This window comes from Excalfactoria chinensis, chromosome 4, assembly GCF_039878825.1.
Source record: "Excalfactoria chinensis isolate bCotChi1 chromosome 4, bCotChi1.hap2, whole genome shotgun sequence".
Lineage (NCBI taxonomy): Eukaryota > Metazoa > Chordata > Aves > Galliformes > Phasianidae > Excalfactoria > Excalfactoria chinensis.
In genome coordinates this window covers 23,934,911-23,962,906 of record NC_092828.1, presented here as the reverse complement: position 1 = coordinate 23,962,906, position 27,996 = coordinate 23,934,911, and the positions used below count along the sequence as shown (strand labels likewise).

Below are 27,996 nucleotides of genomic sequence, written 5' to 3'. Positions count from 1 at the left end.
CATGTTTCTGAGGTGTTTCTTTTAAGAGCTTTTTTTTTTTTACATTTCAAAAATGTTTATGTTCTTTTTTAGTGTTCTGAGGACTGCAGTCTTGGTGTAAATGTATTATGTTTATAGAATGGTTGACTAAGGAGCACAGGCCATTTTACCTGTATTAAGTAGCAGTTATTGTATTGTAGTTAGTAGACATTGTGTTTAGACCTCTACGGGTAGGAAAAAAAACAACATGCAACAAGTTTTAACTCAAAGAATGAGTTAATGTTACTTTTTCAGACAGTGCAGCTGATTTGCTGTAGGAAATCTGGCTTTACTTTTTTTATAGCCAGAGGTCAAAAACAAGTAGATTGTGGTTACTTTTTGGTCTTGGATTCTGATGGCTGTTTTTACCCTTTGTTATGTGGTGGCTATTCATGTGAATTAGCATGGCTTGAAATGTTTACCTGTCTAACTGTGATCATGGCACTCATCCTGTTGAGCAGTGAATTTAGCCTAAACTATGGAATTAATCTCCTTAGGCTTAGCTTTTCTGGTTGTAGTATAAGTGTTATATATATAGATATTTAGCTGTGTCAGACATTTAACATCAGCAGCTGGAGAAAGCTGGGACAACTTTAATTTACAGACAGGAACAATTTGTGCAACAAATTGGAATGAATCATAAAAATATGGACTGTTGAAGACTTTGTGCAGTGTGAGGTCTGTTAAAATGGTTGTAGCTTATATGTTTGACAACTCTGATAAGAAATTCATCTTTCAGTCGTGTTTGAGCCTTTGTTTGGCTTTAAATGCTATACAGCAATGAGATTTGAAGTTGGATATCCCTGTGAAGCGCACAGCTTAGGTATCTCCATGGGCATGTCTCGTCGGTTTTGCTGTTGTGCTATGGTATGGTGTTCTTTGATACCCAAAAGCTATACATTAGGTTTTATTTCAAATGTTATAACTTCAGAGCTATAACTTAAGAACAATCAGTGTTGTCTTCATGCCAATCTGAGGGAAAATGCTGTAGTTGGAGCTTGCAGTCAAAACAGATGCTTTCATCTAACCTTGTTCGATGTTTTATTGATAGCTGAGGGAATGAATGTACTAGACAATGTGCCAGTCCTACTGTTGAAGATGCCTTTTCTTTTCCTGCCCATTAAATATTTGTGAAAAGGTCATTAAAGGGAGGAATTTCTACCAATCAGTGGTTTCTGACCGCTATCATTTAATAGCGTGATGTCAACGTGTACAAAATGCAGACTTAGTCTGTTCTGGGATCATGCTTTTACCATAGCAGATAGTAGCTGAATCCTCTTTAAATTATCTGCTTATTTCTATTTTTGTATCTTGGTAATGGAATGAACTGCTCTTCTGGAATAGAGCAAAAGAACCGCAGTGTTTACCAGTTGGGTATGCAGCAGGCAGCAGGTGATGACGGAACAGGTAATAAAACAGTAGAACAATTAAAAAGATAGGAATTGTAAATGGTTGCTTAATGTCAGCAGAGGTGCTGGTGATGCACCACAGAATTTAGTACAGTGATACTGTTTGGGAGCTTGATTAAAGCTGAAGTTTGTTGTTCAGTTGGTCCACTTGAATTTGAGTTTTGGTTGTTGGCGGTGTTTTATTCTTTTTTCTCCCTCCTGTTCCTTTTGTTTTATTTAGGAAAGGTTTTGTATGAATAAGCCTCGGTGCAATTCAGTCTGGTAACTACTTAAGAAGTATTGGAGGAGGCTGTTAAAAAACAAAAGCAACAACAGAAGAACAACAAGAAAAATAGCAAGACTTGTCAGTGTGTATCTGATTTAAATATTTGGGATGGAATTCAAGAGATGAATTCTTTCTTTCTAGATTGAGGCATATTTATCACTGTTGCAGTCTGAAATATGAACTGAATTGGCTTGGACTTCTGCCTTACAGCAGAAAGCAAGGACTTGGAAATTTATCTGTGCTCTGTGAATATGTATCTTTTAAAATGATACATAGCATCTGTCAGAATACTTGCAAGAGCTTTTTCAAAATCTTTCATAGCTGTCTTCTGAAATTTGTTGGACTTTTGAACACTGGAAAGAAACTTGCTTGAAGTATTTGCATGATTGTGTGTGCAACAAGATGTAAACGGTAGTGGTAAAAATACAGGCAGTTCTTCTAAATTTGCAGTAGCATTGAAGAGTTTTCCATTTAGAAACGTTGTCACAATAGTCTTTCCACAGAAAGCTACAATTAGAATGAAACATAAAAAGGGGATCTGGAGAATCTAGAAAAGGTATTTTCATACAGATGATTACCAAAAAAACATAGTGACATGTATGCGTGCAGGCATGCATCTGTCAACGATTCTGTATTCTCCCTGTTGCAATGTTAAGGAAGGGGATTGCTGTGACTGCTCTGTGCAGGTGGGCTCGTGGCAGCTGTACCTGCATGCATGCGCTTTGGGGCTGGGTTGTAAGACAGCGCAGCTAACATTGTGGAGCAGGTGTCACGATAAGCTGCACAAGTCAAATCTGTGGTAACCACCCCAGAGCTTTTGAATTTGTTGGTTAACAAGTGTTCTCATTGCTCTGTGTCTGCATCATTTCTGTGCATGGAAAATGTCTCCTGCGAGCATTAATCTTGTTTCTTTTCAAATGCCTCTGCTGGAGAGGCAGAAATAAGCTGTTGGTGGTAAATAAATGAGCAGTAGAGCTGTAGCTGCTTCAAGGGACTAACAGCAGCAGCTGGGTAGGTGTGAACTGCCCCTGAATGGCATCCCAGTGTCATCTCTCTGATGATGCCCAGAGCACTCCCAGACAGCAGAGGATGTCTGGGAAGCATCTGTCTGGAATAAAAGTCAGGTTCGGGGTCCATGTTCTGAATTTCAGCTGGTGAAGGTTAGATTGGTTGGTAGGCAACTAAACACCACTGCTCTTTTTTCCTTCTTCCCCTCATTCTCCGTTTGCTTCTTGTTTACACCGAGAACGTTCTGTTACTGCTTGGGATCCAGAATGCATTTACATTAAAATCTCTAAACCTCTCTCCTGTTCTCTTATCGCTGTAGATAGCATTGTTTTGCTTGAGTAATGCCCCAGGAAATTCTTCTATGTATATTTTCCATGAGAAGTAATATGGAACATTTCTTAAGGGCCTCTGGAGCCTTGTCTTAAAGCCCTCTGCAGCAGAACACAGGGGATTTTTAGTTTTTATGTATCTTCACAAGCTGATCAGACCTAATAGCTTACAGCCAATGAAGAGGGCAGTGTCACTCCCAGCTGTGCAGCCTCTCTGCCTCCCATCTGGTATGGCCTTTTCCTGAGCTGGTGTGTTTGACAAGGCTGTCAGGCAGCATTCTAGTGTATAGTTCTGAGAGGAGCTGTTAAGGTGAATCAACTCATCAGAAGCCTCCTTGGTCAGTATTGGGGGCAGCACTGCATGGCTGGCCATTGCAGGTAGCAGTCACCTTCTGGATACCATCTGTTTTTAATAGATTGATCTGTGGAAAATTAACTTTTTAATATTTTAAATAAGCAGGAACATAAACGTTTCTTCAGAGCTTTTAAGTGCAGTGATGATCCCTTGTTCATCACATGTACTTAAAAGCGGATACAAACAACTCTGTAATTCTGACCACCGGGTGAATGTTTAAGTAGTGCATTTGCTTAAGACTGAATCAATAATGAACTGTAGTAAAGTTTAGAATTATGAAGCATGTCTTTTAAAAAAGACCTGGATCTTTTGTCGTATACTTGGCTGTACACCTAATACTCTTTTAGTGTAAGTCGACTCTGTTTCATCTGAATAATGAGCATGAATGAATTCACAATGGATAAAAAATGGATAATACTCCTCATTTCCTTCAGTGTGTTTTTGTTCTAATTTGCTTACCAGACTCATCCCAGAGAGCAACATAGTAATTCTGACTTGCTGCTTCCTTCAGGGTGGGTGTCAGAATGACTCAAAAGGATACCTGAAAGGCTCTTTCTTCATACCTGAAGATACTCGTGTAGATTTAATTAGGATGTAATGTGTTTTCCTCTGAGATACAGTGCACAGTGTTTACAGGCTTTTATTTTTTTATTTGCCATCATAGATTACCTCCGCATCATTTTCAGTGCAAAGGTAATATCAGTAGTAATACTTCACACTGATCTTATAATACGTTGTTTTCTGGACTTGAAGCACTTAAGAGGTTTTCTGAGGCTTAAGTATGTTACTTTAGTTTTATTTGACAGCTGAACCAAGGTAATGGCTCACTGCTTTAAAAAGGAGATTGTGCTATATAGATGGGAGAGTGCAATATATTTATCTGTGGTGATCCTGTTGTGCACCAGGCCTAGACAGGGGATGGTTCAACTTGCTAAACCAACAGGTAGCCATCCTTCCTGAAGGCTGTTCTACCATTCAGTGAGACCTGGACAGGCTGGAGAGCTGAGCAGTAAGAAACCAGATGAGGTTTAACAAAAGCAAGTGCTGAGTCTCGCACCTAGGAAGAAATAATTGCATGCACCAGTACAGGTTGGGGGAAGACCTGCTGGAGAGGAGCTCTGCTGAGAGGGACCTGGGCGTCCTGGTGGATGACAGGTTGGCCATGAGCCAGCAGTGTGCCCTTGTAGCCAAAAAGGCCAATGGCATACTGGGGTGCATTAAAAAGAGCGTAGCCAGAAGGTCGAGGGAGGTGATCCTCCCCCTCTACTCTGCCCTGGTGAGGCCTCATCTGGAATACTGTGTCCAGTTCTGGGCTCCCCAGTACAAAAAAGACAGGGATCTCTTGGGAAGAGTCCAGCGGAGGGCCACAAAGATGGTGAAGGGCCTGGACCATCTCCCCTATGAAGAAAGGCTGAGTGAACTGATCTGTTTAGCCTTGAGAAAAGAAGACTGAGAGTGGACCTGATTCAGGTCTATAAATATCTGAGGTGTGGGGGGCAAAGTGGTGAGACCAGACTCTTTTTCAGCAGCGTGTGGAGGCAGGACAAGGGGAAGTGGCCAGAAACTGGAGCATAGGAAGTTCTGCACGAATGTGCGCAAGAACTTTATGGTGAGGGTGACAGAGCACTGGAACAGGCTGCCCAGGGAGGTGGTGGAGTCTCCTTCTCTGGAGATATTCAAGACCCGCCTGGACGCCTACCTGTGCGATGTGGTGTAGGGAGCCTGCTTTGGCAGGGGGGTTGGACTCGATGATCTCTAGAGGTCCCTTCCAACCCCTACAGTTCTGTGATTCCTTCCCAATACCAACCAAACTAGAGTACTGTGAGTGTAAACCAATAGCGGGTTTAGGAAATAAGGGTGTTCGAGATGTCTTTTTTCCTATTCTTTTTCTTTCTGTTCTGCAGAAAATATTTAAAATGAAAAGGAAAAAGTAATGAGAAACCCCTTCAATTGAAATTAGAAACAAAAACAAAACTATGTTACACTGCAAATATTCTTAAAAATGTTTTCTTTAGACTAATTCTTCAGGATAATGCAGTTATAAGGGAAATTGTTTTAACATAGCAAATACATCTTTCCCTAATTATTTTGAAGTTAATTTTCGCCCAGATAGTTGAAAGATGCAACAGATACAGAGAGCACAATAATATTGTTTGATAAAGCAAATTCTTAGCTACAGAATGCAGTTTTTCATTGCAGTCTCCATCTTTAACTATGCATTTTCACTAAGAATGAACAGGAACTGTGTATCATGCTGGTAGCAAATGGCACTAGTGGAGGTGACCCACTGCTTCTTTGTGCTCACACGCACACTTTGGTCTTTATAAACATTCAACAAGTGTTGCTGAATGTCAGTGGATGCAGTTTTTTCTGCATGGAGTAATTCAGCTTTTGCTTCATATGCACTTCCATGTCAGCTGCCATTTTGTCTGACTGCCCCTCTGCTGCCATCAGTCTCCTGGCAACAAAATGCAATAGAAAATTGATGGGAAGGTTCAGCCTCTGCTGCCATATCACCTACATCCGCCTCTGATATCATGGGCCAACATAATAAAGTAATAGGCGTTACTTTTGGAGTAGCTATTGTGCGTGTCTTCCCAGCCCTGGGACAGGGTCTGTAAAAGGCTGGACAGTGTATGTAATAAAAATCTTATTTTACAGAGGCATTAAATATTAAGCTATTTTCCTTTAAGATGCATTAAAATTTGACTGTGCTGAAAAATCCAGATTGATGTTCCTATAACTCTCCAATGTCAATGGAGTATTTACCAGCAGGACAAAATCGGCACTTGCCTGTAGCGATTACATAGCAGTGATAGCAGCAGTGTAGACTTAAATGTAGCCCCTACGAGTATCCTCCTGGCTCTCCTGTGGACCTGCTCCCACAGCACCACATCTTTCTTGTGCTGGGGCCTCTGGACTTGGATGCAGTTCTCCAGATGGAGGGCAAGCAGAGGGGGGGACAACTGAATGGCATCCTTCAATAACTCATGGTCCTTTGAGTGGCCTTGGGCTGTTTCTTCTGGCTTTACATCTCCTAGCTGTGCTGTCTTGATTAGTAGACTTCCACATTAATGGTTTATTCTTTTTTTTTTAGCTTTTAAATAACAGAATGCACTTTACTCCATAATTGTGAAGTTTCCGTGTTTTTCCTCTGAAAGCTGTTATATGGGTCCAAACTAAAAGAGAACAATTTCAAGTATTTCATCGGAATAAAGGGTTGATTTCAAAGGCCTTTCCTCTTTCAGTAAATGATGTTCTTCGTGCCTGTGCAAGCGCTGGACTTGGTTGCCCTTGAAGCAAGTCACGAGTACTTTTTTCCAGCTGGGAGTGTGTTTTTAAGTGTTAGTGAGCAATATCAGTGATTTGGGAAGGTAGTGCTCATGATCTCATCTGTTTGTTCTGAATGCATCTTGTTTCTCCTTGCCAAGATACAGAAATCCAAGCAGAAACCCCTCACAGGTCCTTGTTTCTGAGCTGGCTTACTTTAGGTATAAAGGTTTTTTGGGTATGTTCATAAAGGAAGGATTCTTTTAGGAGAAATCTACGTGCGCTACTGATTTGCTGAGGGCTTTCAGAAAGCCTGGTCCTTTCAGCAATGATACTCTGTGAAGATATGAAGTTCCTGTGTGCAACCAATTTCTGTAAGACATTCTAGCTGTTCAGGACTGGGCTTACCCTCCCTTCAGAAGCTCTGGGATGCCCTTTACAGAATGATTCTGTGTAAATAATTATAATTCTGTAGCCCCTTAGTGCCAGCTGCTTACTGACAAGAGCAGTCTGGTAAGCTAAGCTTGAGAAACTTTAATCATCATGGTGTGGTGTTGTTTATTTTTTTCTTACTGTCAGGATGCTGCTGCACAGTTATATTGGACAGTGACCCCCCAGAGCTCATCTATTGTCCCTTTGCATTTTTCAGATGCACTGGGGTGAGCCTTTTCTCAGTTATTTCTTTGAGAATATGACTGGATGAAGAAGAATGCTTTTAATTTTACAGTATTTTTTTTTAACTTGGAAGCAGAAGAAACAGGTAAGCAGGAAGAAAGTGAAAATGAGCATCTGGTAACACATACAGAAAATGCACTGCATTCTCCAGCATGATGTTTTCTGCTGGTGAGAGATAATTTAAAAATGTTTTTACTTTATGGGAATCTCAACCAGAGAATAAATTGTTGTTCTGTGGAAGGAGTAGTGCAGAAGTGAATATTTAATTTGCCCAGTAGCTGATGTAATTATACCACATACATTCTTAGGTAGACTGTGTTTTTAGAAAGCTAATGCATTAATGTCACTTACAGGGTGAAGTGATTATTATGCTAAATCTCAATCGAGAGATAATATGGCTGATAGCCTGTTCCATGAATAAAAAAATGTCTCAGTATTTTCCACTTGTCTTGAATATGTTTTGACCACCCAAAGCCAGTTGTATGCGTTCTGTGTCTAGTAGAGACAGCAGTGGGGTGCTGTCCCTTCCCATTTGTTATGTCCCATCAGCCACAGGTGAGCTCTGGGAGCCGTGTGCAGGGCTCCTGATAAAGCAATAAGCTTCAGAGCTGCCGCGGGGCCTCACCCAGTGTTGGGCACAGGTGCCAGATGCATCTGCTTATAGAAGCTGTATTGTACTGCTCTGATTGGGGCCCTTTAGAGGACTTTGTGCCGTGGACTATTTGCAGAACTTCCAGACAACCGTGGCTTTGTTGTAAACTTCTAGTGTTTGTTAGGTGATTAGGATCCAACTGCTGCATTCAGCTGTGCTTTTGGGTTTGCTGTTGTTTCCTATCTTTTCCCTTTCTGATGTTTTGTTTCCTTTCTCTCTTTCCCATGAAGCAGCAAGGTGAAAGGTATACAAATGGTACCTCATACTAATTCTGTGAATTTTCACTCTCAAATCTGTTAATTACCTTTTCCTCTGTCCTATGAGGTTCTGCTTTGTACTGCTGCTTCATGTTGCTGCAAGTGCATCTGGTGTTTCACTGAGATGGGAAAGCTGTAAAAGTTAGCATTAAAAACACTTAGATGTTTGAATCCTGCCTTAAAAAATGCACTGTAATTGTGCACCGTAGTTGATCAGTGTGCCTTTGGAGTGAGGAAATGTGCTATTTTGGTTTAATAAGAATGCCGTATTAACGACTTTATATTTTTATGTATTATTGTCAAGGAGAGCTACTAATGCTCCTGCCTGTGTAATTAAAACATTAATAGTGACATTTTCAGGGGGTTAATGTTGTAGATGCTAACATGAACAGAAAATAGTTTGCCTGTGCTTTGTCCTTGCTGTCTGTCTGCTGTTTCCAAGCAGAGCTCCCCAAGCCCCTTTTGTGTGTGTGCGCTGCCTCAGCCCTGCCAGCTGTGCAGCCACTTGGGCTGATGTGCTTTGTGTGGCACTGCCTGGAACTGGTGGGCTTGTGCAGGTGAGCAGCAGGCCCTGCCAACACACACATCAGTGTGGCAGAGGTGGACCAAACTGCTGTATCCTGCAGCCTGCATTAGAGAACACTGTTGCTCTTGTTAGCCCTAAGAAACTTGGGGCTTTACTCTGATTACTAATGCACTTAAATGAAGAAACCATTAAAAACCCACAGAAACTTCTGGATGAGTCCCTAGTTTGTTTTTCATTGTTTTTTTTTTTTTTGTTTTTTTGTTTTTTTTTCCTTTTCCTTCTTTAAAACTGTCTGTTTCCATAATGCAAGTAAGATGTTTGCTGTAGAAGTGGCACGGACATTTAGCAGCTTGGGAGGAGCAACAAAAATAGAAACATAACTGATTCCTAACAGTTGTCCTCAGGCCTTGTAGGGTAACAGAGTTAAGCCCTTCCCTGCTCTATCCATTTAAATGCCCAGCAACTAAGCAGGGATTTTCAGCACAACCTCAGAAGCGTTCCCAGGTTCCATTTAAAAGGTTGAAAACTTGAATGCTAGTTCTCCAAAAGCTGTGCATTGATGTACTCCTGCTGAAGCACAATAAGAAGGCTGACACGTTACAGCGTATCTTCAGGCTGTTATTTCTGGTGGTTTGATGTAGAACCTACCAATCAGACAGGCTGTACACTGAAGGATTATTTGTGGTCATGAAAAAGCCAAATGGAGCATCTGAGAAGCAATAAAACCTCTGGGGTTCGGTAGATTTTTGACAATAAGGATGACCCTGAAAATCAGAAAACTCAGATTTGTTACATTTATGAAAGATGGTAACAGCTGTGGCTTTGTGTATTGCTTCACCTGTCGCATTTTCTGTTTGAGTGAGATCAGTTAAATAACATCCCACAACTGCCTGGTGGTGTTTGTCCAACTTCTAATTACTGATTTGTTTCCTTGTGTTCAGTGATCTGGGAAGCTTGATTTCTCGAGAAGGGCCAGAGTGAGATCTGTTTAGTGAAAGCCTTTACAAAGTTGGTAAACTCTTTGTTAAACTCCTTGAAAAGCAGTCTGATTTTTCAGGCTTCTGTTGTTCATTTATTTTGTCAGTTTGGAGACAGGGAAGGTTGGAGGAAGATGGGATTATTACAGTAAAACACCTATGTTTATTATGGTAAACTTAGACTTCTGCTTACTGGAAAAGTTAAATATTAACAGTATCCTCTTTGATCTGATTCAACGTCCGTGTTTGGTCAGAAATCTGTGCATCTTCAGTGTCCTTCCTTGCCTGCTTGGAAAAGTTGTAGTTGTAACTGACTTTTAAATAGGAAATGCTATTTGTACTTATGTCTTAATGCATTTTCTGTCAGTCTGTATCATCCTGAAATTGAATGTAGTAGGATTGAAAACCTCAAACTTGGAAGCAATGACTTCACATTTTCTTTTTTTATGTAACTTAAAAGAGCAGCTTTAGCTGTATATTTTTTAAATGAAATATTTATGCTGGAGTGATTAATGCAGATTACTTTGTGGAAGGGAAAGCAGAGAAATCACATTCTGTTATCTCTGCCATCCTAGTTGATAACAGCTTAAGCGGGGCATGGGGGGAGGAGAAAGGTAATATGGTGTGATAGACTCCTACAGAAATGGAAGCATTTTGAGATGAACTTTGGACCACGCTGCCTTTTCAGCCTATAGCGATGAGGCTGAAATAATGCTGTAAACCATATAATATACACATATAGATAACCTATATACTAATAGAACACATGTATTTTTTTTGTCTAGCATCTTGATCTTTGCCACAAGTCATAACTTTGACAGCTGCAGAAATAACTATTAGATGCTGTGCTTATTTTTTGTATGTTTATGTTATTCAAAATGGTTGCTAGCTCCAAGGAAATGGCATAATGCTACTCTATTAAAGGAAAGCTTTATGCACCTCCTTTGCATACACATTGTTAGTAAATGAAATGGCCCTAGTATATTGATATCTTCAGATATGTTCTCATTAAAATGTCAAAGTCTATGAATAAAAGAAGTCAAAGGCATGGAGAGAGGTGGGGAGATGCTCCTTCTCTCAAGTGCCTGTATACTAATGCGCGAAGCATGGGGAATAAACAGGAAGAATTGGAGTTTTGTGTGCGATCGCATGGCTATGATCTCATTGCGATCACAGAGACGTGGTGGGACAGCTCGCATGACTGGAATGTTGTCATGGAGGGCTATGTCCTTTTTAGGAAAGATCGGCTAGCAAGGCGGGGTGGTGGAGTTGCTCTTTATGTGAGAGAGCAGCTAGAATGTATTGAACTCCACCTGGGGGAGAGTGATGTAGCAGTGGAGAGCTTGTGGGTGAGAATCAAGGGCCAGGCTGGTAAGGGGGACACTGTAGTGGGTGTGTACTACAGGCCTCCTGATCAGGAAGAGGAGGTTGATGAGGCCTTCCGTAGCCAACTGGAAGTAGCATCACGCTCCCGGGCGTTGGTACTTTTGGGGGATTTCAATTATCCAGATATTTGCTGGACGACCAATATGGCCAAGCATGCGCGGTCCAGACAATTCTTGCAGTGTATTGAAGATAACTTTCTAATGCAGATGGTCGAGGTACCGACGCGGGGCGGGGTGCTGCTGGACCTTATTCTCACCAACAAGGAAGGACTCATTAAGGAAGTAAAAGTCGGGGGTAACTTGGGTTGTAGCGACCATGAGATGGTGGAGTTCGAGATCCTGAGCGGAGGAAGCAAAACAAAAAGTAGGATTGCTACCCTGGACTTCAGGAGAGCCAACTTTGATCTCCTCCGGGACTTACTTGGGGCCATCCCGTGGGCCAGGGTGCTAGAAGGCAAGGGGGCCTGTGAGAGCTGGCTAGCATTCAAACGGCTCCTCTTCCAGGCTCAGGATCGGTGCGTCCCTGTAACTAAGAAGTCAGGAAAAGGTGCCAGGAGACCTGCGTGGATGAGTAAGGAACTCATGTGCAAGCTCCGCAGAAAGAAGAAAGTACACGATATGTGGAAAAAGGGTCTGGCCACTTGGGAACAATATAAGAATGTAGTCAGGGACTGCCGAGATGCGACCAGGAAGGCTAAAGCCCACCTGGAGCTGAATCTAGCTAAGGAGATAAAGGATAATAAAAAAGGGTTTTTTAAGTACATTAACAGCAAAAGGAAGGCTAGGGAGAATGTGGGCCCCATACTAAGTGAGGGGGGTGTTCTGGTAACGGGGGATGCTGAGAAGGCGGAAATACTGAACGCCTTCTTTGCCTCTGTCTTTAGTGAAAGGGCTCTCCCCCAGGAATCCCAGTCCCCGGTGGTTGATGAGAGAATCTGGGGAATGGGAGATTTCCCTTTAGTCAGGGAAGAGGTGGTCCGTGAGTGCTTAGGAAACATTAATGTCCATAAATCCATGGGACCTGATGGGGTGCACCCGCGGGTGCTGAGAGAGCTGGCAGAGGTTATTGCTAAGCCGCTCTCTGTAATTTTTCAAAGGTCTTGGAGAACTGGGGAGGTGCCTGAAGACTGGAGGATGGCCAATGTCACCCCAGTCTTCAAAAAGGGCAAGAAGGATGACCCGGGTAATTATAGGCCAGTCAGCCTCACCTCTGTCCCAGGGAAGGTGATGGAACAGCTTGTGCTGGATGCCATCTCCAGACAACTGGGAGAAAAGGAGGTTATCAGGAGTACTCAGCATGGGTTCACCAAGGGGAGGTCGTGCTCGACCAACCTGGTGGCCTTTTATGAAGATGTCACTAGCTGGGTGGACGGGGGGAGAGCGGTAGATGTAGTCTACCTTGATTTCAGTAAGGCTTTTGATACGGTCCCCCATGACATCCTTATAACAAGGCTGAGGAAGTATGGGATAGATGAGTGGACGGTGAAGTGGATCGAGACTTGGCTGACTGGCAGAGTGCAGAGGGTTGTCGTTGGCGGTGCGGTGTCTGGCTGGAGGCCTGTGACTAGCGGCGTCCCCCAGGGGTCTGTGCTGGGTCCAGTCTTGTTCAACATCTTCATCAACGACCTTGATGAGGGGATAGTGGCCACCCTCAGCAAGTTTGCTGATGACACGAAGCTGGGAGGATTGGCTGACACGCCTGAAGGCTGTGCGGCCATTCAGAGAGACCTGGACAGGCTGGAGAGCTGGGCAGTAAGAAACCGGATGAGGTTTAACATAAGCAAGTGTAGAGTCTTGCATCTCGGTAGAAATAATTGCATACACCAGTACAGGTTGGGGGAAGACCTGCTGGAGAGGAGCTCTGCTGAGAAGGACCTGGGCGTCCTGGTGGACGACAGGTTGGCCATGAGCCAGCAGTGTGCCCTTGTAGCCAAAAAGGCCAATGGCATTCTGGGGTGCATTAAAAAGAGCGTAGCCAGCAGGTCAAGGGAGGTGATCCTCCCCCTCTTCTCTGCCCTGGTGAGGCCTCATCTGGAATACTGTGTCCAGTTCTGGGCTCCCCAGTACAAAAAAGACAGGGATCTCTTGGAAAGAGTCCAGCGGAGGGCCACAAAGATGGTGAAGGGCCTGGACCATCTCCCCTACGAGGAGAGACTTAGGGAACTGGGTCTGTTTAGCCTTGAGAAAAGAAGGCTGAGAGGGGACTTGATCCAGGTTTATAAATACCTGAGGTGTGGGAGCTATAGTGGCGAGGCTGGTCTCTTTTCAGTAGTGCGTGGGGACAGGACTAGGGGCAATGGGCTGAAACTCCAGCATAGGAAGTTCCGCACGAATGTGCGCAAGAACTTCTTTACGGTGAGGGTGACGGAGCACTGGAACAGGCTGCCCAGGGAGGTGGTGGAGTCTCCTTCTCTGGAGATATTCAAGACCCGCCTGGACGCCTACCTGTGCGACGTGGTGTAGGGAGCCTGCTTTGGCAGGGGGGTTGGACTCGATGATCTCTAGAGGTCCCTTCCAACCCCTATAATTCTGTGATTCTGTGATTCTGTGAAGTCTGAAACTTTTGTTATCTAACAGTAGCACAATTGTCTGCTCTTTCATACTGCTTGGATCCTATAGCTACTTGCTGTACCCAGGGCAGTTCTATGTTTTAGGACTGGTTGTAAAATACATATACTCTTCTCTCGTTCTGAATAGTACATCTGCAAGGTGTGCCCTCTTGAAACGCAGGAACTCAGTTTGGCACTTTGAGAGTGCTATGCATGAACAGTGGATGCTCTAATACTTCACAGAACTTGTGGGCTTACTGCATGGGGACTTTGTAATGTATGGTGTTGTTTGCAGCCTGAAGTCACCTGTTTGCTTCTAGCCATTGTCTTTGCCACAAGGTTTTCATGTATGAACAAAAGTGAGGTGTGAACTGGATGCTGGCTTTAGTTATTCCAGTGGAGTGCAAACAGCTTGTGTTGCTGATAGAGCAGTACTGGTTAGCACATCTGCAGTTATATTCTTCTTTAAACAGCTTACTGGCATCAGTGTGCTCGCTCACTGGGATGCCTCACCTGGAGTCCTGAGAAAATATCAGAGGCATTCACAGATTTCGTAGCAGTCTGCTCTCTTTAGTAATGAAATTTACAACTGGTGCAGTATCAGATGGTTAGCAAACTTCAGAACCAATATATAAACTACAGGTTTATTGCAATCATGCAAATTGCTACTTTCTATGGAACTCCTAAGTCCAGCCAAGTAATAGCCACATTTTGCTGAGGATTTCTTTTTGGTTTGTTTTTCTTACATAAAACAGCTCCAGTTCAAAGCTCCTGCCTTATAGTTAAATACAAGTGCTCTCTTTTTTCCATCTTCTCTCTAGGTAATAAAGTAGTGGGCCAAGTACCTTATGAAGGACTTCCCATATATGTACTGCAAAGTGATGCATATTTTTAGGCAGTTCCACAGTAGACATGCTTGTTGCTCTCCATTTTAGACACATTGTAATTTCCTGCCCAGAAGTCTGTTTAATTTTCTTCTCAAAAATAAATAATAAAAAGAGAAGCTTAAAAGGAATTGATGCTGTAAATAACATTTTCTTGCACAGTTTTGAAATGCATTATGATGATATCTCGTAACTCTACACAATGACTTTTATTGGGCTCTGTTTAGTGAATTAGCCTTGTCTGTGCTTGGCAAGCCTCGAGGGGCCTTTAATACATGTTTTTCCATGCTTGTACTGTTCTTCGTTTGGTTAAAAGTAAAATAAATGTTGCTTCTTAAGTTTAGTGATTTATCCTGAAATCTTATTCTAGTCTATGATAGGAATATTAACTCAGCTCACTGGCTAAACAAATCACCATGAAGTCTGAAGTTGCAGCAGTTGTTTGATCATAGAGAACATAGGAGTTGGGGCTGTGAAGAAACGTTAGAAGGCTTGTAAAAGTGATAACATGACTGTGCTTATCGCAGTGATGTCTGTGATAAGGCTGATGCTGATGGATGTGTTTCTGCTCTTGTTGAAAGGACTGGGAGTGGTATTTGTTTTCTCTTTTTGGGACGGGGGTAGGTGGGAAGAGATAGCCTTTACTGTGTACTATTCTTGTGAATTAGTGTTGTCCAGTAAATCAAACTTGGTGCATATATATATATATAATGGGAGAGCATACATGTGTATAGATAGTCTTAAGACATATTTCCTTTCATTGTATTTTTGGTTGTACTATTAAGTATTTATAGCGTTCAGTCTCTCTACTGAAGTACTTGGGAAAGCTTATGCTACTTCTTACATGAAAGTACAAAAGTACTCTTAGCATCTTAGGAGTCCTTGATGAGCTAATGTTGAGCTAACTGTATTTAAAAGTAATTGTTACTTTCCTCGAGGAGAAGACCAAGTAATCAGGTGCCATGGGGGAAAGCCACATCACCAACTTGAGCAAACACTGTTATCGCAGGCAAACGCACATTCTTAAAAATATTTTCTGACTTCCATTCACTCTGAAAGCACCACTATGCAGACCACTGGCAGCTCTTCTGAACGGGGCTCCAGGAGGTGGAACGCTGGGATTAGTGATTGTTTGTTATTAAGTTTCTGGTGCTAATAATTTACAGAATAAAAGCTGAGTGGTGGTGGTACAAGTACAAAGAACCCAGAGTGTATTTTAGAAGTCATTATTTTGGAGGTGCTGGGAGAGTTGGCTCATGATTTTGGAATGTGTGCTGTTAACAAGGCCTCCTTTGAAGAACTCTCTGTAGCCCAGTGTTGAAGGCAGTCAGGGACTAACCATAATTAATACAGCCTTTCAAATTAGTGGTGAAATTCATCAGCCAGTTCCAAAATCTGACCTTTCTATCTCACTAATAACAAAATACAACCTCTTTATTTCCTATTTAGTAAGAGGAAAATGAAATGCTTGGAGTATAACTCTGAATGTATTCATAAAAGAAGTGATGAAAAATGATTATGAGGTAAAGGGGAGGCACCAGGTTAGGTAATATTACTTGAATTGAGTTGTGAAAGAAAGGTTGATGCAGTGTCCTAAAGTGTCGCTCAGTCTGCACGCAAGAAAATAAGCTTGCTGCATGGACAGAGCGATAAATACGGGATGTGCGCCGTTCTTACGGACGTCCCTTGGCAGTGCCGTATGCGTGACTTCCTCCTCCCGGCTGCTTTACTTCTACAGCGTAGGGGCAGCTCCGAGGCTTTGGTGTTTGTTTGATGTCTTTACAGCAGATTTAGTGGAGCGTATGCTGGCCCCCTGTATCGTGCATTTTAGCCTGGACTGCGTTGTGTGGCTCAACTTATTGGCCAGCGGCCCTTCCACACCTGCTGCGGACAGCCGGTGCTGCAGCGACCTGTGCCCGGTGCCGCCGTTCTGCTTGGCCCGGGCTGCTGAGCTCATCCTGCGCTGCACGGAGCAGTGCTTGGCATTGAATATCATTAATTCTCTAATTGTAACGTCGGTTACAAGTTTTAAATCAGACTCGGCAAACTGTAGACAGCTTTTTCTACTCCCCGTATAGTTCGAAGTAGGGGTGCGGATGGGCTGGAAAGGGGCCTTTCGTTGACCGGCTGATCGCAGCCATGAGAAGTTATGGCAGCGTGCGCGTAGCCCTCGCCTCCCGCCGTCCGTTTCCGCGAAGGGAAAGGGTTTCTCTCCGGCGGGAGACGGGCCGTGGGCAGCCTGCGGGCGGGGCGCGGCGCCACGCACCGGGCCGGCACGGAAGGGTCCCGCGGGGAGCGCCCCCCGCTCGCCCCCGCCGGTGCGCCCGCCCGGCCCCGCCCCCGGCCCGCCGCCCGCCTCCGCAGTCAGTGCGCGCCCCCCGGGCCCTGCGTCAGCGGGAGGGCGCGCGGCGGCGGGTCGGCGGTGCTGCCGCCCGCAGCCGGCACCATGCTCAGCCTGCAGGACTCGCTCTTCTTCGAAATTAGCATCAAGTCCCTGCTCAAGTCCTGGAGCGGCGGCAGCGGTGAGTACGGCGCTGCGCCGGGAGCCGCGGCCCCGCGCCCGCTCGGCTTCTGCGTGCTGCCGCGTGGAGCTGAGCCGTGACGGCAGTTGTGGCGGTCCCGTGCCGGGGCGAGGCGTGCGGGGCGCCCGGCCGGAGCGTGGGACGAGGCACAGTGTGCCGGCCCTTATGTAACCGGGCTTTGGGAGTTTGGGCGTGTGAGGCGTTAATTTGAGCCGCGGTTATCCCAGGCTGATGAGGCTCCCTGAGGCGGCAGGCAGCAGGGTGCCTTAGAGCGATCATTGCAGCTGCAGAAAGCACACTGTGCTCGGACTGGGCTCCCACTGAGACTGTTCAGGCTGAGAAGGGCCGTGGTGCTGGGCAGGGGCAGCCACTCTGCCCTTGCTTCACCCCACCCGCAGCCCTTGCGCAGGGCCACTGCTGCCCGAGCATGACTGATACAGAGTGATGGAGTGACAGGCTGTACGTTGCCCGACATCCCTTGCCTTCTGTTTGTAACAGCAAAAGAACAGCTGAAGCAGGCTGCATCCTGTGTCTCAGCTGGGTGTGAGCTCTGCGAGGTGCTGCCCCAGGCTTTTCCTCACTAGCGCTCTTCTGGAGCTGCTGGGGTTTGTGATCCACACACGTTCTGCTCAGAAAGACTGGTAAGGAATTAGCAACGTGTTTGCTGGCTGGGGGTATGCAGGTACACGGCATGCCCCAGCAGCCCAGGCATGGTTTGCTTTTGGCACTGATGCTGAGATCTGCATTGTGGACTGGCAGCCTCCAGATGGACAGCTCTAACTTGAATCCGAGAGTATTTCAAAGCTGACATCCCTCTGCTGCTTTTGTGCCTGTCTTGAGGGTTTAGCTGTTCCAGGTTCTGCTTTGTACTCTGCAGTTAACTGATGTTCTTGCTGACTCATAAATAACTGTAATTTAAGCATATATTTAACAGTACAAGTTGAAGATGTCGTGGAAAGGATCACGAATCCCTGAGGTTGATTTTACTAATGCGTATTATTTCCAACTTGAAGCAGAACATGGGATGCATTCAGTTGCAACAAATTGAGCCTGTAGCTGGCTAAATAAGTGCTGTGTCAATAAGAAGGCAAACTGCAGGCTCGTGATCAGACAGCAGTGCTGGCTGTGACGGGGCAATGATGGTAACAAAGGGTACATGAGGAGATGCTACACAGCATCGTGCTCCCCCTGTGCCCTCTGCTGTGTGAGCAGCAGCTCCGTGGCCCTGCCAGGAGGTGGGATGGTGCTGTGCTGCTGCACTTCAGCCTGCGTTCCTCACAGTAGTGGCTCCACTCATATGAGTGGACACGGTTGCAGCTGCTGCGGTGTGTGACTGGGCACAGGCCTGAGCTGTAACTCGCACCCAGGCCGCTTGCTTTCTGTCCCCTAAAACATTTTCCAATCAAGTGATGCAGTGTGTGCAGAGCAAGGAGTTACGTAATATTTATGTTGAGCATGTGCTTGGAAATTCAATAAACTCGCATCTGCTGAGAGATTACGTAAGAAAGGTTTCTCCTGTGTTTTCTTAAAGAATTTTTAAGTAACTTGAGAACACTGTATGCCGAGAAGTATCAGAGCAGAAGTGCACGTGCTTGTGCACGTTTATATAAGCACTCATACAGAGCATGTCCTGCTCCCGCCGACCCCGGCTGAGGGCTTGCTTAGCTTGCACAATGGTGCTGCAGTGCTGGCCTGGCTGAGGTTTTATTGTAGTTGATCTTTCTTCTTTCATTGACAACAATGAAGTGACACTTGTATGGCCTAGTTTCAGAATGCTGTCACTCTGCCAACAATTTTAGGCATTACTTCTTTTTGAAGGGAGTCAGGCATGGCCTTTTAAACCAGTGCTGTAGGGAGGGTGTTCCTGCCCAAGGATTGTTTGCTTGCTGCAGCGATGGATGGATTGGTGACTTCATGTGAGCTTGTTTTGGGGTTGCGTATCTAAGGAGTTGTAGCCACAATACTGCGTCTGAGTCCTAAAGGTGGAAAAAACACGTGACATGAAAGTTATGAGTCGTGTTTATCTCATTGAAGGATGTATCTGTAATCTGTGGGGTGATGCTTTGGAGGTTTCTGGTTCTGCAGCAGGAGGGCATGTAGTTACAGTTATTTACATCAGCTGGTATGAGAAAGCACTCATAAGCACTCATGTTTGTCCACAAACCCTTTGTTCGATGGAGGTCTGGATACCACAAGAAGTACTTTTGGTAATACAATAAATATGTTCCAAAGCCAAATGTGATGCTGTTTACAAAGAGAAGCAGTGTGCAAGGGTAGCCTTTCTCTGACACGACTCATGTATTTTCATGACAGCTCTGTATGTATTTCTGGAGCTTGTGGTCAGCTTCCTGGTGAGCACCATCCCCTTACTGCTTCCTACAAGCTCTTCTGTGTTCCTAACACCTGCCACAAGGGTCGTCTTGTCAAATTCAGAAGTAAATAATTATTTCCAGAGAGTGAAAATTGAGATGAAAAGTATCCATTGTTTTTCTAATAGGAAAGGCTCAAGTTTTTGTTTTGTTTCTGCCCCGTGTCTGTCTGTCAGTAAGTGCATGTACTCAGGAGGGTATCTCTGTGCTGGAGGAGGCTGTGGGAGTCTTGGTGTCTGTTTGCTCGCCTTGGTTTGGGAGTAAAAGTTCCTAGAACCTGGGAATGTACAAACCATGCTGTGGCAGGAAAGGATGCTGGATCTGTCCAACAGCTGCTCTTGGAAATATATTCTAAAATCAGAAAGAAAGAAGACAGAATGGAGGTGAATTAGCATCGCTTCAACTGCTGAGCATTGGCAGGTAGCTTGGAGCCATCTGCCTGGTGATGGGGTGAAATCATGTGGGCTCAGGGCTGCTCTCCTTCCCAAGGATTACCCAAGTGAAGCATGTTTTCTCTGTTACCAACAAGGAATGGACTTTTGGCTCTCAGGAGAGTCACTGCTCCGCTATTGAACAAGTTTGATGTTACAGGCACGTTTTTGCCCTGTGGCTTTTCATTTCATGGCAGATGATATGGTATGCTTTAACTGAGAAGGATGACATCACCTCAAATTGTCTTAACAGGGGCATGTATAGGAAGGGAATGTGTAAGAAACAGTAGTTCAAATGTTCTGTTGTTGGTCCTGTCCTTTGGGAGGAGATGGCCGAGGGCTGCTGCAGAGCTGGATGTGCACTTGCCAGGAGGGCAGCTTTACTGCTTCTCCTGCATCTTGCTTCTGTTTAAAGCAATATATGCACAGTTTGTTAATACTTCAAGAATCATCACTCTGATTAATTTCTACTTTCCTTCCCTGTAACTGTTAGACTGCAAAGAAAAATGAAGCGTAGGAAGAGAAAGGAGTGTTAAGGTGCTTCATGATTGCTTCTGCTCCAAAGTGGCCTTTGGGGCAGTAGTAAGCAGTGATGGCCCGGGGAACCTGCAGGCATTCCTAGTGGCAGGTGTGTATCATACACTGTAACATACTACAGTAACATAATAGCAAAACGTGTGCTATTTCACTATCAAGAGAGATCTTATTTTCCTGAGATCATATTTGTTGTCTTTTCAAGCAATATTGAACAGGTTATTAACTTTATTTCTCCAGCATTAAACATCCCAAATAATAATGCTTAGTCCTCCTGAAGGAAAGGTTTTGTTAATTGTTACCACGACTTTAAAAAGTCATGCTAGTGAGTGCTTACATACTGACATTCCATACAGTATGTTTGGGAAATGTACCCATTTCTCCTATCACTATTACCTCCCAGAATGGTTTTGTTATGCTGAAAAGTGATATTTCAAAATTAAAAATGAATTCAAATTTATGATAAGTTTTTGTACATTCTGGTTTGTTTCCAACTGTATTTTGTGGCAGTAAATGTAATTACATATTTGTTCCCCGTACTGCTGAAGCAGTAAGTTTGTTTACTATGGAGAGAGGCTTACAGTGGCCTTGCCACAGACTGTTAGTTGTCATGGTAAAGCGAAGTTATGGCAGCAGTCGACCACCCAATGAAATGAGAACTGATTTCTGCATTTTGAGTAAAAAGGGATTGTGGAACGTAGCCTCAGTATTTGGTGGCCTCTAATGATGGCCATGTGCACTGCGGGAATACATTCAATTGAATGAAGTGGCACTAATGTTATGTGTAATCAAATCTTGTATATGAAGAAAAGGAACTACTTAAAAGGATTTTTTTCCCCCTGGAGGTCAGTAAACAGGCTGTAAGGAGACAGCTAGACTGTAAGATGATTCAAACCAGTCAAATCATCGGTACCACCCCAACTGAAAAATGGATGCTCCTACGTGGTGTAGGGAGCCTGCTTTGGCAGGGGGGTTGGACTCGATGATCTCTAGAGCTCCCTTCCAACCCCTACAATTCTGTGATTCTGTGAAAGCCTCCAAGGTGTTGAACTTATGTTTCAGTTTTCTATTAGGTGTTGGAGAGGTGAGCTGGATGAGCACGGACACTTCACTCCATGTCTGACCCCACAAAAGGGGCTTTGGTCCACCTATGCAGCCACGTCACCTTCTTATCTGCCACCTGTGGTGCTTGTCTCATCCTTTTAGTGAGCAGGTTTCAGTCATTACATCAGCAGAATTTTTCTCGGGAAGTTGGAGAAAGTTTTTCTTTCATTTAATGAGCCAAACAAGAGTTACTGTGAGGCAGAGTTGGGTGGAGCATGGACTGGTGTGCAGGAAGGGCTGGGACCGGCTGTGCACGAGCACGATGGTGACTGCCTCTTTCAGTGCCTGGTGCTTCAGCTCAGCTGGGCTGTGGAGCCTTGCTCTCACATGGGCTGCACACAAGCTTCCTTTATATTTGCTCATTTTATTTCTGCATGACTGTGTGAATCTTTTTCCACAACTTTCACTCTTACTGAACACATCGATGCATGTATTTTTCCCCCTTTTTTGGCTGTATCTATTTGATACCCACCTTCTGTGCTTTAAAACTTGATGGAAATTTGATGTAGATTGGACGTAAGGGCCTGGAGGCTCATCAGAGAATTGTATGTGACCAGATTTGTAGAGATCATAAGTAGATGAGGATATAAAATATTTTGGGCCTTAATTTTGGACTTTTCTAAATGTTGTCATGGAAAATGTTGAATTAGGATTTCTTTTGAAGATGATGTCATGTGTGGTTCTTCATATACATTTTTAAACAAGCTGCTTGCGTTGTAGTAAGTACGATATGTGTTGGGCCATGCATTATTTATTTTCATCAGGCATAGATATGCTAGAATGAGCTTTCCTTCAGGGCATTCTTTCTATTAAAACAATATACCTTTTGCTAAACCCATAACTCAACTGGATTTTGTAATGATTCAGATTGCAGAAGAGAATGCTATTGAAAGGAGAAAGTGCCCCACATACAAACCCCTCTGTCAGCTGCTATTGCTAGAATAAACTGCGTGCTCTGCATGAACTTCAGGAAAGCTCCAGATAAACCAACTGCAGCAACCCATATCAAATATCCCGTTTCTGCTGACTATTTTCTTTTTTTTAAAACTCTTGCTCTGCTGATTTTGTATTGGAAGGGGAAAGGTTCAGACACTGGAGATTTAACAGCGTTTAAGAGATCACTGACAAAACAGTATTTATTTGTTTAGAAAAGTGGTTGAAATCTTCAGAGCGCTATAGAGCAGAAATATGGTTTGCTATGTTATATCTTGTTGGCATGTAATTGCAGTTATCCCTTGTTTAAAAAAAAAATAGATGTATATTCTTCCTTATTTGTCCAAAAAGTATAATGATGGTAGTCAAAGGGAGCTTCTAAATTCAGTACAGATACAGTACAATATAAAGTGTAAATACAAACCTCAAGAGGAAAAGGCCATTCTAAATCAAATGAGGTCCCTGTAACCTAAAGTATATAGGGCCACGAGGAACTATGGACCGATCAGGAAGTAAATATGGAGATGGTCAAAATGCTGAATTATTTATAGCTGGAAAATGTTTCAATACAGTTACAGAATTGGATTTTTTTTTATGACCCTTTAATTATTTACGTCAGCATTTAGACTTGGTGCTGTTGATGGGTATAGTTAAAAGCAAACAATATACATAGGACAAAATTTCTTCCTTTCAGAGTAAATACTGAATAAATAATACTTTAAAGCAGTGCTGGAGAACAACAAGCATATGACTGAAAACAAAAATCCTCGCTCTTTAACTCTTCTCTTTCTTCTCCTAAGAATAAAGAATTTGATAACTTAAGGAGGAACAAGAGTAGTTTTTGTTCGATGTACATAGCTTCAGTGTCATTCATAGTTCAATTGGCATTAGGATGATGCCCTCATCAAAAACATTCTTTAACTTTGGTTAGCCCTGAAGTGGTCAGGCAGTTGGACTGGATGATCTTTGGAGGTGGTTCCAACTGAGCTATCCTCAAGTATATATAGAAGGCTGCTCTGAGTTTGGAAAGAAAAAAAGAAAGACAATAAATAAATAAACCACACAACCTTTTGAGCCTCTAAAATATTTTGCTGTTGTTGAATGCAGCAGTGTTTGTAGGTTTCTTGCTTCAACAGTCTGTTCAAGTTCTAGAAGTAGTTTAATGCTCAAAGAGATTCTAGGGAAACGTGACATAAATGACTCCTCTGGTCCTGCCCATTGGGTACAGCTGCCGTGTGGACTGGGGATATTTTCAGCATTACTTATGAAACATCCTTTGTAGCCTATTGCTGGTCCAGAAAGATGTTTTAGTGCCTTGAGCACATGCAAGTCAATACTAACTAATTAATGGATATTAGAAAGAAATTTTAAGTCACAATGTGTAAAGCACTGTAAGTAGCCCTGGGAACTGTAGATTTCTTTTTCCTTGTTCATCATCCCTATGTTTTTTACTGCTGAGCTAGAACTTAGAGGAATTCCTCATCTGAAGGACTTGTTTGTGAGGTGCTGGTGCATTTGGGTTACTGTTCAATATCAGCTTAGCTGGTCTTAAGCCTAACACCAGCTCTGCATTAGGAAATAGTGTCTGACATCTCAGTGGAAACCTGTCTCTTCTCTCTCGTTGACATCTTGTTTGTGCCAGCTGTCAGTGGGACACAGCAGTTGGGCCAAACATCACCAGATTTGTACTGTTCTTTCAGCTACAAATGGGGTCTTGTCCTGGAAAAAAGGCAGGGTGGTAACTGACGCTTCATTTTTATGACAGCAAAGAAGAGAAAGGAGGAAGATAGCCCAGTTGTACTGAGATCTGGCTGAGATGTTCAGATTTTCTTGGATAGCTGTTTGGGATACAAAAACGTGACAGACTGAATAGGGATGTTAAGGTAGGTTCTTGTGTTGTTCTGCTTGCAGGGATGTTCTTACCTTTTGAATTCTCTTCAGAAAAAAAAAGGTAGGAAAAGTAATTTGCTGCCAGAAGTGCATGGGGTAAGAGGGAAAAAAAAGATCAAAATAAAGACTTCAAGGACTTTTTTCTTTTCTCTCTTCTTAAATAACTGTAAATTAAACAGACAATAACAACTGGAAAGCGTGCTTGATGCTGTAAGTGTTCCTTTGCAGGACAGAAAACAAACTACATCGTAAACTAAAACAACAACAAAACAAAACATTAAGTAAATCAGTACAGGCAAGACCAGGTTTCATAAATATGGTGAAAAATAACCCAGAGGAAAGCGTTTGTACTCTTAGAAGTTTCCACAACATATGCTGGCGTAGTACTGTTCAAAGGACATATGTATATAATGTCCAGACATGTACATATATCTATCTTGAAGAGGGCAGGGGCAGCAAGATGGCATGCTGTCTTATCCAACAGAGTAGAGAACAGCAGGACAGCTAAGGGGGGGTGCAGACTTATTTTTGGTACCAACCCTTGTAGCATTTCACTATTTAAAATGTGATGTAGGTTGTGAAATAGACAGCTGAGCATAAAAACTTTCTGAAGCGTGTTGAACTAAGGATGAATCTCATTGGTACTGAATCTCACTGTACTCAGATGCTGTCTTCCTTTAGTAAACTATGCAGGGCAGAGGTTATGCAAGTTTTCAGAGTCAAACATGTATGCACTGCTTATTCTAAAGACTTGAAGTGAAGAAGTTCTGCATCCTTAGTTGATTTTAGTGTCAGTATTGTTTTGCTAGGTATATTATTGGACTTTTTTAGTTCTTTCTCAAGATTTATTATCTCTTCTTACTTCTTTTAAGACCATTTACATTAATGGTGCCAAGAAAAATGGTCCCATACCCTTCAGAATATTTTGGTTTTATATTTACAGTTTTGAGGTTATTATGGCTGGCTGCCAACGAATGACAATCAATATTGTATAGTTTTAGCTCTCTCAGAGCTAGAGGGTCAGAAAGGTGCTGAAGAGCACACCAGTCTCATTTGTGGTGGATGGGATTTTCACTGTTTCAGTCCTCAAGCATCCAATAGGCTCTCCTCATCCACTTGACTCCTGTCTTTAGATATTTGTAAGCACTGATAAGATTCCTGCCCCAGCCTTCTCCAGGCTGAACTGGCCCAGTCCTCTTAGCCTTTTCTCTTCAGGGAGATACTTCAGGCGCATCACTGTCTTTGTGGGCCTCTGATAGACTATCTAAAAGTTCCCTGTCTTCCTTGAACTGGAGAGCCCACAAATCACAGTACTCCAGGTGTGACCCCAGCAGGGCAAAGTAGAGGGGGAGGATCACCATCTTTGACCTGCTGGCCATGCTATTATTTATGCACCCCAAGGTACCATTGGCTTTCTTGGCCACAAGGGCACTCTGGTGGCTTATGGGCCCACACTTGTTGACCCACTGACATAAGAGAGCATAATTAGGTGTTGCAAGTTCTCATATGCATCAGTAGTTAGAAATGCATATTTTTCTTTTGAGTTTACTTTGTTTCTCTAACCTGTGCTTCTTATCATATGCAGGTGCTTTAGCAGAGTATTGGAAGCAGGTTTCTTGAGATTAAACGTTGCTCCTTTCTGTGTTACTTCTATGACTTAGCAGTGTGTAAGCCACATTGCTGAGCAGACTGCTTCCTGCAGAAAAGCTGAATCTCTGTTGTGGGACTTGGGAGCTTCCAGTCAGCCCTATAGCGACTAGATTTTTATGGCATGACAAAAAGTATCACAGTATTTTATGGTGATATCAATATGTGACCATACAAACTTAAATACCATGTCAGCGAGGAAAAGATGAATGATGAGCTTTGAACATGCAACTCCAATTTCTAGGGCACTGGCTTACAATGTAACTCAAGGGTGACCAAGGCTTGTTCCATTTCATAGCTTGAGTTGGTCCTGTTCCAGATGTCAGCACTGAAGCACTGTTTGTGGCACTGCGGTCAGTCTCCAGGCCCTAATCCCTGACGAAATCTGTAGTCACCGCAGCTGCCAAGCACAACGTGTTTTCCTTCCTCTATGCTTGCCATCCTCTGCAAGCAGAGTTGTTCTCATCTTATTAATGAAATCTGTATCTTACTACTTAAGAGTGATTAATGAAGTAGTGTGTTTTCTTAGAGTACATACAGATTTTCCCTGTGTGCCTCACATACTGATGAGGCGGAGGTTCAGAAACTTCACCAGAAAAGACAATGTTTCCAGCACTGAGAAGGAATATTTGGGCAACATGTGAAAACATTTTTAGTAACAGTATAGCAGAACAAGGATGAAACAAGCATTGCATGTGTTTCAGGTGTGCTAGTATGTTTATATGTTGAAGGTTAGGAGATGGGAGCATTGCCTGCTGATCTGCACTACTTCTGGTCAGTAACCTGTGTGATGTTTTCTTCCTTCATATAGTAGTAGTCAAGAGATTGATGGGTTATACAATTGCATTTGTGATGTCCTCTGCTAAGAAATTCCAGTCTCTGTTTCTAAAGAGGGCAGCACGTTGGAGAATTTGTAAAGCAGAATCTTAGTAGTTAGAAGGTTTTCTTCTGGTAGATTTCTTTTCTCTTATATCTGTAGAAAACTGTTGTCCTCTAAAATATCACCCAAATATTGTTGCTGCCATTAATGGCCGTTGGTATCAGTGTGTATGGCTCGTCTAGCTGGATGCTGAGTTGCAGTTCTGAATGTAGCTGGGATTCAGTTGTCCTACCTCCTTATGGGGTGCTTTCTTTAAAATCTGGATTTAGATATAGACACATGTTTATACCTGTCTATCATATGAAAGGCCTCGGAATAGATGTTACCTGTCTCTTATTATTTTTCTGGTAGACTGGATGCTTTCTACTTTTGTTGTTGTTTTTCCCTGAGTCTTCCTACAAAAATGGGAACAATGCTATTAATTTCTATCAGTAAGCACCGTAGGAAATAGCATCACGACATTGTATAAACCATATCTCAAATGTGGACATGAGTACTTGTACGGGGGGAAGGTGATGTTGTTTAAAATAAAAACTGGGTTTTCATTCACTCACTCTGTCTCACAAGGTCCTGGCAGTGTGTGCAGGGCAGGAGTGGGCGGTGCACTTGGCCAGCAGGAAGGCACCACGATCCTCATGTCCAGCTGTTAGGTCCAGGATCCATTACTGTGACATGATAGGTAAGGGTGCCTCATACCATGTCTCTGACTTCATGTCTTCAGGGTGGTTTGTAAGCTGTAAACTATGTATACATTTTAGATCATTAGCAGTCATCATAATTCTTTGTGGAAAGACCTGGGTGGATTGTGAAGTTGCAGGTAGATGTGCTGGGGTCTCCATGACGTGCTCACATGGGTGCCAATAGCACCAGCCACTCCAAGAGCCCCTTTTCTCCCTGCTGTGAGCTCCTCTGGTACTTCCACACCCTCAGTTCATACTGACCTGAGCCTCTCGATTGCAGTTCTCTGTGACCATGCACTTAGACACTTTTTAGAGTTCCTAAGAATGTATTGAAACCAGATGAAAGCTCTTCTTTTTGAGAAGGCAAACTACTTTCTGAAGTAAAGTGGAAATGGGTAGGAAGTTTTAAGTGGAGACAGAGAAGGCTAGAAGAAAAAATCCTTTTTC

At 43.4% G+C, this 27,996-nt stretch overlaps 1 protein-coding gene across 8 annotated transcripts in view; it reads left to right on the top strand.

Moving 5' to 3' along the window:
* The window catches only part of FRYL (FRY like transcription coactivator), a 158,478-nt gene that overhangs the window by 28,520 nt on the left and 101,962 nt on the right, over window positions 1–27,996 (top strand). Inside the window, exon 1 of one of the 8 annotated variants that reach the window (XM_072334012.1) lies at window positions 16,957–17,081. The exons of the other annotated variants lie outside the window; for them this stretch is intronic. Coding sequence (XP_072190113.1) covers window positions 17,006–17,081 — 76 coding nt within the window. The 5' untranslated portion in view covers window positions 16,957–17,005. Of the gene's footprint in view, window positions 1–16,956; window positions 17,082–27,996 lie in introns of those variants that run through there. 8 annotated transcript variants of the gene reach the window in all.